Source organism: Rousettus aegyptiacus, unplaced genomic scaffold (assembly GCF_014176215.1).
Source record: "Rousettus aegyptiacus isolate mRouAeg1 unplaced genomic scaffold, mRouAeg1.p scaffold_m13_p_4, whole genome shotgun sequence".
In the NCBI taxonomy this organism is placed as follows: domain Eukaryota; kingdom Metazoa; phylum Chordata; class Mammalia; order Chiroptera; family Pteropodidae; genus Rousettus; species Rousettus aegyptiacus.
Genome location: NW_023416307.1, coordinates 92,079,099 through 92,090,909, shown reverse-complemented (window position 1 = coordinate 92,090,909; position 11,811 = coordinate 92,079,099). Strand labels below are relative to the sequence as shown.

Genomic DNA, 11,811 nt, shown 5'->3' with positions numbered 1-11,811 from the left:
TCCAAGTTTTGGCCATTATGAATAACACCGCTATAAACATCTGTGTGGTTTTTGTGTGGATGTAAGTTTTCTACTCATATAAGTAATGGGTAAAATACCAAAGAGTGTGATTGCAAGATTTTAAGTTGAGTATGTTTAGTTTTGTAAGAAACTGCCAAACTGTCCTCCAAAGTGGCTATACCATGTTGCATTCCCACCAACAATGAGAGTTGCTGTTGTTTCATATCCTCACCAGCATTTGAAGTTGTCGGTGTTTGAGATTTTGGCCATTCTAATAGATGTATCTCCTTATTTTAATTTGCATGTCCCTGATGATGTATGATGTGGAGCATCTTTTCATGCGCTGATTTACCATCTGTAGATCTTTGATGTCAAGGTTGCTGGCCCATTTTCAAACCAGGTTATTTATTTACTGATTGTTGACTTTTAGGAGTTTTTCTATTTTTTGGACAACTGTATTTTTTCAGCTATGTCTTTCACAAACATTTTCTCCCAGTTTGTCCCTTGTCTGCTCATTTTCTTGAGCAATGAACTTTTGGAGTCAAGAAAATCTACTCAAATCTGCATTGTTAAGCAAGTCACATGCTTTCTCTGAGCCTCAATTTCCACCTCTGTGGAGAGGAAGAGAGGCCTCCCTCCCAAGTGTTAGTATGATGAAATGGTATCTTAGTAATGCAGAGCCCCCAGGCACAGAGGCTGCTGGGCAGACATTGGTGGAACTGAGTCATCTCTGCTCTCTGGATGGTCCCTTTGCCCACAGTCCCACCATTAAAGCACTTGGCCATTAATGATGGTCCCATCCATGGCAGAGGCCAGCCCAGGTTAGTAAGTCCATTTGCTAAGATTGGGTGGGAATTCTTGGTCCCACAAGTGGAGCAGAGCCAACCCCAGGGAGAATACAGCCTTGGGGCCAGGGACACACTTGCTGTTCAAGGGATGGCTGGCCACTCTGCCAAAGTCAGGGCACCACCTAGGCCTCGTCCCTTAAGGACCACTCCTCACTTAGCATCCAGTGCCCTCCCCATCTGGCTTCCCTCAGCCCTCCTGCCCCTGTTCTCAGTACACCCTTCCCTCCAACCACATTGGGCCATGGGCACGGTCTCTAGTGCATCCCATGAGGTATCATGGCCCTCTCTGCTACAAGAAATAATCTTTCCCCCATGGCCCAGCTGTCCAAATCCATCCTTCCCTGTCGGTAGTGGGCAGAGCTGCTGAGCTAGGGCTGAAAGCCACAAGGGGGCACCATTGCCCTGAAGATGTATCCTAACTCATCCAGAATGATAGGAGCAGCCTCCATCCTGCAGGCTTGTAGAGCAACAGGAAGGGGAGAATGCTTGTCTCACGAAATCATGGAACCTGGACAAGACAGAACTTCAAGGACCCCACCCCACGTTGGCACCTTCTAGGCTCAGCTCACACACCTCCAGTGCCAGGTTGCTCACCTTCAGCCTCCCAGCCCATCACAGGACAGCTTTTCCTGTAAGAAAAGGCTTTACAGTGATCTGTTTTGCAGAAATCATAAGATTTTAAGAGGCCATAGACCCTACCAAATCCAAATATTTTAAGAAAACAACTTTACTTTGGGGGGAAAAAAGAGAGAGAGAGAGAAAGCCTGGTGTTTCCAGAAAAACTCAAAACTTAAAAATTTATATGAAAACTCTGTTTACATGTTGTCTCAAAACTCTTCTAAATATTGTGCCAGCCTTGCAAGCAATGGAGCCTGTGGACCTTCGCTTGCCAGATGGGGCCCTAGTTTGTGTGGCTCAGTGATTTGGATGCAGCAAGCTTTCGTGCCTGTGTGGTGCTCAGACACCCCCACCTGCACACAGACCAACGGTGTCACATGCCCCGCAGCCTGGCACGTTTGGAAGTGAGAATCGATGCCCACTCAGTGGCCACTAAAGTGACAAGCAGGGCCATTGCTGCTTCCATTCCTTGGATTCCAGACGGCGTATTCTTCCTTTGGGATAGTTCCACATGGGGTATCAGGTTTAACGTACTGCATTAAACAGGGTGGCACCCCACTGTTCTGTAGTGTTTCACTCAAGCCAGTGCTCCATTCACCTTTAGGCCATTCCCCCACTCTATGAGGCTGGTTGCCTCTGGGTCATGTGGTATGGGTGTGTGAAGTACCAGTGGGTCCAGTGGTCCTGAGCCAGTCTCTCAGCTCCTTGGCTGTGGAGCAGGACCCTGATCAAACCCTATGCTCTGCTGGGGAGTCAGATACTCTGCAAGACCCCAGAGTGCTTCTTGGTGAACAGGTCATCTACTCCAAGGTGAAAAAGAGGCAAAGTTGTCGCCTTGCTTCCAAGTATCCAGTGATGTACTTAGGTTCAGTGTTCATCCTTGTTGCATTCAGAGGCATCAGTAGCCAGACCTGCTTTGGTAAGTGGGAATCCACGCTCTCGGGCCCATGTGTCACCCTGGGACTCGCTTAATGGGATCTCAATGCATTGTGATTCCAAAACCTACTGGTAAAGTCCTAGCGGGGCTACAGTTAGTTTGGGAGGATACAGAAATCTAATAGCTGATGGGATTAAGGTGAACACTTAGATGAACACTAGCATGTTTGAACAGACTCTCTGTGAAGTGGCTACATCTCCTTGACTTGAATCTATTATGAGGACAGACACCATGTCTGACTAGGGAATGCTTCCCCTACTTACCTGCAAAACAGAAGACACGTAAATCTATCCTTCAGGCAATACTGAACACTGGTGGACAAAACATGTTAGAACACTAGCAACTAGTCAGTTTATTTGGGTTTTGGAGGATACATATTCCACATCTGGGATCACTGCTAGCTCTTATTCATGAAACTGATCAAAAGAAGGCCTGAAGTCCTCCTACAGACTGGGGCTTATGAAAAAGTCTGTGCCACCCAGGAGTGACCACACAATTTGGGTCCAGAAATTTTCCATTTGAGAGACAATTACATGTTAGACATGGACCTTGACTTGGAACTGCTCTTCTGACTGAAAGCCATAAAATAATCTGAAATACCCATGTCTTGGGTGATGTTAAGGAAATATACTAATGGGGAGGGCAGTGTCCAGAAGAGTTCTGTAATAAAATGAAAGAAGTTTTTGCAGGAAGATGCTACCAGGGGAATGCTATAAAGTACAATCAATCACAGGCAAGTAGATTTCTCCTCTATGGCTGACTTTGGAATCTACCTGAGGAGCTGCAAGATCCTATAGTCTTTTGGGTGGTACCCCATGAAAGCTCTTAACTAAAAAAGAGCTGTTTGGTTTATGAATCGCAGTTTCAAGGTATATGGATGGCATCCTGTTGGAAGGCTACCTCTGATGGAAGAAGGTAAAAACAAGTTGGCACAGTAGGCTGTCTTGCATGTGATTTGCCCCATGTTTGGTTTTCCATTGACTCGTGGGTGATAGCTAATGATGTGGTCTGGAAGAAGGGCAATGAAAACCCGGTCTACTAAAGGGACGTCTATGTGGATGGACCCAGCTCTATGGAATTACTATGGGGATTTGAGGGGTGCATTAAAATAGGACATGTTGATGCCCATCAAAAGAACTCCCTTCTAGGATTGGAAAGTGATTGGAATTAACAAGCAGGCATATTGGTATGCTCCTTTGAGGTGGTCACCCAGGTCCATGAAACAAGTGGAAATTTGGGGGCAGCAGCAATGCAGGAACTGGTTGAAGCTAGACATACTCCTCTTGCCTGCTCTGAGGCACAAAGTGTCAACAAGTGTCTTGTCAGTTAGAGACAGAAACTATAGATAGCCATGAGTAAATAGATTCCCCAGGGGAAAGTTCCTACCCACTGCTGGTGAATGGCCTTATGAATGCCCCAGGAGACTGCGAATGGGTCTGGACTGAGTTTTGTATGCCTAGCCCAGTAGTTAGTGGCAATACCCATAATATTGTTAAGAGTTACTGGTACAGGAGATAGTGTGCCAATTTGGATTGCCAACTCACATTTCTTCAGACTAAGGAACATCCTTTACAGCCCACAGCGTCCAATAATGGGCAAAGAGATCTTCCTTGGTATAATAGCTAGATAGAAAATTAGAACCAGCAATTGAAATCCTGGTCAACTAAGGGTGGAAGATATGCAGGCTGACATGTGATCACAAGTGTCTGCTCCCACTCACCATGGAACATGTCATTATCATTATCATTTCAGACCTCCAGAAAGTACTGGACAGTAAAGGTCAGCCACACTGACAGTATGTGACTGAGCTCCACTAAAAATGCTGGACATCAAAGACTCTCTGGTTGGCAACACTCTGTGCTGACTGCTACCTTCATTCCAGAAGAGGGATGCATCCTGAGGACATGGGAGCCTGGCATTTCAAAGTAAGTGTGGTTATGGTGACCCCAATTTTGTGTCTAGCAACTGAAGTGATGGTTTCCTAAGGACTAGTTTCCCAAACTATACCTTGCCAAACTCCTTGCAGGGCTAGAATTCTAGAAGCACTGAACTTTGTAAGATATGAGATCAGAAGGAAAATTGTTTTCTGAGAGCCTTGGGTGAGCTGGCACTAAGCTGGAAGCTTTATGTGTCCTGATTCTTTTGGCATGGCAGCCCTGTGATGGAAGAAGTGTGAGGATCTGCTGAGGGAGATGAAATCCAGGGAGGTGATGTCACTTACCCAAGGTCTCGCCAGAAGTACCTGAAGACCAAAGGGAAGGACCCGGGACTAGGTGGAAGTCTGTTGTAGGCCTGTTGGGGCCTCTGCCAGCCAGCCAGGTGCTACCCATCATCCCTTGCTGGTGTCCCCAACCTACCTCTTAAGTGAAATTCCATTCCCTACTGATCTCTGCCCATAAGTGACATGTCTGACAGATTTGCTAGCTCTGGTTTTCCTAAACACCAGAGAAACAGAAGGAACAGAAGCAGCTGGGCCAGTGAGAAAGAAGTCCTGGCTTCTGCCACGTGTCCTTGGGGCCAGAGCCAGTAAGGAGCAGGGATGGATAAAAGGGCATGAGATGTGGGCCATCCACGGCAGGCTTAAGGCCACAGGCTTTGAGGCTGGCTCACACCTGTGGTTAAAAAGTTTTAATTAATCACATCTTAAAACTAGGAGATTTTGCATCTAAATGTACTTCGGGAACTTGCCTTGAAGAGTGAGAACATCTGGCCATCTGAGTCCAGGTCCCCAGAAGGCAACAGTTGCTGGAGCTGTGAATCACCGACCCTCTACACAGGGTATGTGCTCCCAGTTTGCCACAGTCCCCAAGAGGCCCACTTTTCTCCAGTTTTGACCACCACACACTTTAATAGTTTTCATATCACAAGCTGGAGCAAGTGGCACTGTGAATGTGCAAACACACATACACATGCACTGCTGTTTCGTGACCCAAGTCTTCCCTTCACCAGGTGTGAAAGACTCTGAGACTATCCATCCTACTTCATTTTTTAAATGCTGTCTACCATCCACTATGTCCACTACATACAAGACCCGTGGAGTGACACACTGCTTACAGTCCGAAATCCACTGGCTTGAAGAAAGAAGCAAGGGCAATGGCAAAAGTGAGCCTCAGACCTGGGTCCAAATGTCCATGTGGACCTTGGCATGTGCTTTCTTTCAGGCCTCAGTTTCCCCGCTCCTCCTTTATCCCAGCCTCAAAGCCCCAGAAACCTAAAATAGAGACAGAAGGTGAATTCTCTCATCCTTCACGTTTCTGCCCAAGTCCAGTGTCTAACCTAATGTGGTCAGGACTCAGTGACAGGGACCAGTAGTAGAGTTCCTGGAGAATGTGACGTACAAGCCAAGGTCCACATTGGGGGAAGGAGAAGGGAAGAAGGGAAAGAGGGGAGAAGCAGCAGCAATGAAAGAAGAGATCACAGGTCAGCATCTGTTTATACTGTGATCCTTTCACTGCCAAGGGAAACTCCTGGTTTGGGGCGAATTCCTTGAGTAAGATATCAAGGAAGGTCAAAATCAACAAAATGAACCAAACTCTAGGCTGGGGAACTCGAAGCATTCAGGTACCATCACCAAATGCAAACACTTAACAAAAGTAAGGGAGTTTTTCTTTTCTTCCTTTTTCCATTTATAACCCTTCTGTACTATTTGATTTTTTTTTTGCAACGTACATGTACTACTTTTATAATTAAACAACATTTAAAATGATTTTTTTTTAAGTAAAGAACTAATCCCAGTGGCACATGAAATGGAATACCAATTTTGGGGACAGGTCATCCAGTTGAGCCCAAAAGCCCCAACATGGTCGCTGTGCTTCCAGTCTTTGGTCATCATCCAGCCTTTGTTCCTCGAACTCTACCTACAAGGCACTGGCAGTGACCCTGAACTGCTCTCCAAGCTTCCACACCCCTCCTGCGGCCAAGCTCCCTCCCATGGGGTGGGGCACAGGAGAGGCCCAGGAACCAGAGAGAAGTCAAGTCAGCAAAATTAAGTTAATTTACAGAGTTACAGTAAAAACAATTACGATAACCTGGCTCCACTCACGCGGTGCTGAGTGCTTACAGAGAGTGGTGCACTAGTAGGGGATGCAGAGGGGGGTGCAGAGGCCAGCCCAAGGACCCTGGGTCCTGAGGCCCCTGCAAGACACTTGAGTGGATGCCTCACAGGGCAAAGGTGGTAAAGAAGATGTGCATCTTGACTAGGAAGGTGGTGACGGAGCCCTGCCGCAAGAGCTTCATCTCCACATCCAGGGCGAAGTCCCGGGGCTCACGCACCAGCCGCTGCAGGTAGACGACGCCCGTGTAGGCGTTAAGCCGGCGTGTGCCAAAGTAGCCCTCCTCATTGCCCTTGGTGATGGTCAGGGCAATAGTGTCCCCCGCAAAGGCAGGCACTGGGCTGATGCGGAAGATGTGCGCTGGCACCAGGAGGCCAGTCTGAAAGCTGAGCTGGTAGTAAGTGATGCGCGCTGGTGAATTCTGGCACTCCAAGAAGTCGTGGCACGTGGTGCGCTCACACTTCCTGTGGGATGCATGGGGCTTGGTCAGCAGGCCCAGGACCTTGTGTACAGACATCCAAGGCTCTCCCATCCCTGATGTCCACCATCCTGGCCTCGAAGGCCAGCTAGCGCCACCCCTACCCTTAGTAGCCTTGCAGCATCTGTTATGTCACCTTACCTCTGTGGGCCTCAGTCTCATCTGTAAGATGGGTTGATAGCTTTGTGGTTTCATTGGAGGATGCGGTGAGTTTATAAACATGCAGCACTTAGCACAGTGCCTGGCAGTTTGTTAGAAGCTCTTATGCACCCATAAGTTCCTTCCTTCCTCCATTCTTTTTTTTTTTTTACTTGAGCACTGCCCATTTGTATAGATTTCCTGGCCAGGATGTTTTTACTGTTTTAATCATTTTCGAATTCTTTTTCTTCCATTAATTGACTGCTTCTAAGCCATTTTCTCCTCTGACTTGGGATGCCCTGCTCTTTTCCAAGTGGAAGCCTGGAGACTCGGCCATACTAGATGAGGATGATGGTGAGGAAACCTCTGCCAAAGCCCATAGGGGCCCAGGCCTCAATTTTTAAGCACTGCAACAATCTGATCTCTTCTTGGATCTCTGAGCCACGGGCATTTCCATCATTAAATCAGTATCAAAGCTCACTGTGTTCCAAAAGGGACACTGTTTAATAAGCACCAAGACTCAGCAAATCTAGAGATCTTCTGAGCGGTGTTCCCTGACTGGCGTGCCACAGCACAAGGCCACACAGTGCCACAGTAGGAACGATATCGCCAAGAAGTAGCACGGACAGCATTTATGCCATGCGATGCACTGTGCTAAACACATCCATCTTTACTCAAGTGATGCTCACCCCCAGTGGTAGTACTACCATCATTCCCAGTTGTAGATGTTGTCAGGTAACACCCAAAAAGACAGGTCGCCTGCCCAGGGTAACCCAGACATACTCCTTCAATACCCCAATATGTATGCACATGGACATTCCCCGGGCAGTGTGCAACAGTGAAAAATGGCAAGCTGCCAGCAGGGCAGCCATATCTATGCTAGGAAAACACTATTTGAGGCAGGCTGCATCCACAGACATGAAAGATAGCTGCAAGGTAGAGAAAGCAAGCTTCGAACAACTGAGTGCATCTATGCGACAGCATAACCATGTGCGCTTTATGCTCAAATGAGAGAGAAAATGGCCACACTCCAGCTGGTCAGAAGTCATATGATTTGTTTGGGGGGAGGGGCAAGAACCTTTGCTTTACACACTTTTATTGTTTAAATGTTTTTATAAGTATGGATTACTTTGATAAGTATGTGTTACTTTTGCAAAAGACTTGCTAGCTCTCTCCATGATCACGACCTGTGCTGGGAGAAGTCCCATCAAAAGCAGCCCCCTGGAGAAGCCCATGTGCTGAGGAGCTGAGACCTGCTGCCCAGAGCCATGTGAGTAGACAGCAGGATCCTGCCACTTCATAAGACCCAGAGCTAGAACCACCCAGCTTAGCTGCTCCCAGGTTCATGACCTTCCAAGACTGTGAGATAATAATTGTCATCTTAAGGTGCTAATGTGTTACACGACTACAGATAATAGTGTGTGTGTGTGTGTGTGTGTGTGTGTGTGTGTGTGAAAGAGAGAGAGAGAAAGAGAGGGAGGAGGGGGAGAGGAAGAGAGGGAGAGAGAGAAAAGGAGAGAGGGAAAGAGGGAGAAAAGGAGAGAAGGAAAGAGGGAGGGAGGGAGAGAGGGAGAGAGATTGAAATTGATTGAGATTTTCTCTGAGTCTTCTTCTATATAACCTGAGCTTTCTGCAAGGTGCTTTTATTTGTACCATTTGTGGTCAAACAGACCACAAACCCAGCTGTGGGGGTGGGTTAAGAGCAGGAGGTGATTGAGACAGGGGCCACTGGTCACTTGGCCTCTCCCCTGGGCAGCACACGATCTGTGCAGGGTCCCTGGGCCCTAAGTGGGGGCAGGGTGGGAGGTGGGAATGGGGGTGGAATACTCACGTTTCAGAGACGCGGATGTAGTTAGGAGGGCACTCAAAGCGCAGGCAGCGGAAGCTGCCCTGGATGTTATGGCAGGTCTCAGCCTCGGAACAGTTGTGCGTGCCTAGTGTGCACTCATCCAGGTCTGAGGGGAGGAGAGGAGGGTAATGGGAGGATCTCCCATGGCTGGGGACCCTAGTCCAAACCACCCAGGCTACAGGAACACAGCTCACAATTCTACCCTGTGCCATCTTGTCCCCTCCACAAGAGGGGACAAGAAGGCCTTGCTTTAAAATATAAATCATCATTCATCATGTTCTCTGAGGGCTTCCCATGCTCCCCAGATAAAAACCCAAGTCCCTCTCAAGGACCCAAGGCCTACAGTACAGAGCCTCTGGCTCTTTCCTACGCCCCTATGCTTTCACTCAGGCTGAAGTCCTGTGGGATTCCTCTGGGCTGCTCCAATGCCCTGACCCTTATCCCACCGCAAGGCCTTTGCACCTGGTGGCCCTGCTGCGGGAACACTTTCCCTGCATCTTCGCACAGCTGGCTCCTTCTCATCTTTCAGGTCTCAGCTCAAGGTCGCTCCCTACAGGGGTAGTCTTCCCTGACTACCTCCATCACCTTGCATCCCATCCTATTTATTCTCCTCATAAAATTCTCCTCATAAAGAGAGCTTGTCCTGTCCTCAAACACACCTAAGCTGTTTTGTATGTCTGTTCAATTTCTACCCTTCGGCTCTAAATGCCCCCATCCCCATAAACTGCACAAGCATGCTCATGCTTCCTGTACACTCAGAGAAATATGGTTGAGCATTTGCATATGCTCAAGCACACCCACACAGACACACAGAAACAGACACACACACACACACACATGGAGGGCCCATTCAAGACACTGAAACACACACTGTGGATGAAAAGGGAGGCCACATACTAAACCTGAGAAGCTCAGGGAAAGCCTGTGTCATGGGCCTTACAAACAAAGACACCAAAGGGAACCATGTAGGATAGTCTGAACAGAAAAATTCTAACTAAAAGCGAGTCACAACCTAGGCATGTGGCTTCCTTGACAAAGGTCAATCTTCACCTTAGTGGGCCTGTCTATTGTCTTTCTGCACCTAAGATAACATATCTTTGAAATGTCAGAGTACTCACCTTTTCAGACCTCTTGGGGCACAACCTCCCACCAGAGCACAGAACCCTAAATTGTTGTCTTATTCCCCTACCACCAATGGATTTCGTGTAACTCTCCTTACATTTCCTCCTTTTATTCTAAGGCACAAAATAAGCTGTAAAACTACTATTCTCCCAGAGCATTTTCTCAATCCATTAAGATTTTGCTTTCTGGAGTAATTTTCACCAGTTGGGCACAAATAAACGAGTAAAAAAATCTACAGATTTGGATGTTTCTTACATTGATAACACGGATAACACTGACAAAAGATCAGAGAAGCATGTGGTACAAGTGTGTGTGTGTGTTCCACAGACAACCTGTGGATCAAATGAGTGAGTTCGAGAGACCTTTCCTGTGAAAACCAGCTGTTCAGCTCAGAGAGGGCAGCCTTAGGAGGTAACAGGGTCTGTACGAGGGGTGGGGGAAACACAGGTCTGTCAGGTACTCTCCTGGAGGGCTTCACATTTTGTTCTCCAGTCCTTCACACTGACTCAATTTAGGAATTTCTCCTTACTCAATCCTCACCTTAGACCAATGAGGTGAGGGTCACAGGCCTCCCCACAGGAGGGAACTGAGGCTCCAATTGGGCACAGCATTGCTCAAAGTCATGCAGCACTCAGCAGGGCAGGTGGGGCTGGAAGCCAGGTCTACCTGATGCCAAAATCTGGGATCCAATCATGATGCCAATCTGACTCCTAACAACAGCGGCTACAACAAAATAATATTGACAGCAGCAGCCAACCTGCATCCCCAACTACCATGCTCTACAATGGCAGAGAAGCTCACATTCATTTACCTCTCAAAGCCTCACTTTCCTCCTCTATAAAATGGGTCATGATCCCAATTTCCCAGAGTGGGACAAAAGCAAGTGGGAAAAAACATGGCAGGAGGCCAGAGGTGGTGGGGCCAAAATAAGCATGGTTGTTGTCCTGATGATTCGTTAATTGAATCCATACAAAGGAAGGACCTCCATCTGTTCCTCACTCTACTCTGGGGCCACCCACATTAGGAGCAGGAAGTCCTGGCCCTGGAGCCTTGGTGGGGGTGGGGCAGGAATGAGGTGGGAACAGTTTCTTACTGTCTGCCCTGTGCCGGTGTTGACAGCAATGTCCAGGAATGGCAAGAAGAACCCCAAGGGTCAGCAGCAAACTGTTGTAGGATTTCCCTAGGACCTCAGGGTCCTTGCCACTTGGTGCTGCCAGGCCCTTGGTATCTGTGGGGCCTTGACCTTGCAGCTTCTCCTGGAAAGTTCAAATCAAAGCGAGAGTTCAACAAGGCCACATACCCAGGGGGTGTCATCACAGCCTCATCTGGGGTGGCAAGGTACCAGCCACAGCTCAGCTGTGCAGAAATGGGGGCCAAAATCAGTGGTAAGACTAACAGCATTGCTAAAAGCTAGCCCTAAGGGGGAATGCTGATAAGGGCCTTACATACACTTAAACACACACACAAAAACACAAAAACACAAAAATAGGATTTAGGGTTATTTTCAGCATGATCTTGGCTAATATTATATTGTGCGTGTGTGTGTGTGTGTGTGTGTGTGTGTGTGTGTGTGTGTGTGTGTGTATCTATGTATGTATATATTGGCATAAACAGAGACTGGAAGAAAAACATCCAAATATAAGCAATAGTTGCCTCTCAGGTCAGTCACGTGGTCAAACGTTCAATGAGCATCTATCAAGTGCTGGGCAATGCTCTACATGCTAGTGAACAAAGTCACTGCCCTTCCTCTATGGAATGTATGTTCTACG

At 47.7% G+C, this 11,811-nt stretch overlaps 1 protein-coding gene across 2 annotated transcripts in view; it reads right to left on the bottom strand.

Moving 5' to 3' along the window:
* Window positions 1-1,652: 1,652 nt before the first annotated feature.
* Window positions 1,653-11,811, bottom strand: part of FBLN2 (fibulin 2) — an 84,862-nt gene continuing 74,703 nt past the window's right edge. For both annotated transcript variants that reach the window (XM_016129581.2, XM_036219484.1), the window contains 2 exons: window positions 8,903-9,026; window positions 1,653-6,919 (listed from right to left, as the gene is read on the bottom strand). In XM_016129581.2, the coding sequence (XP_015985067.2) occupies window positions 6,562-6,919; window positions 8,903-9,026 (482 nt within the window). In that variant the 3' untranslated portion in view covers window positions 1,653-6,561. The remainder of the gene's footprint in view (window positions 6,920-8,902; window positions 9,027-11,811) is intronic.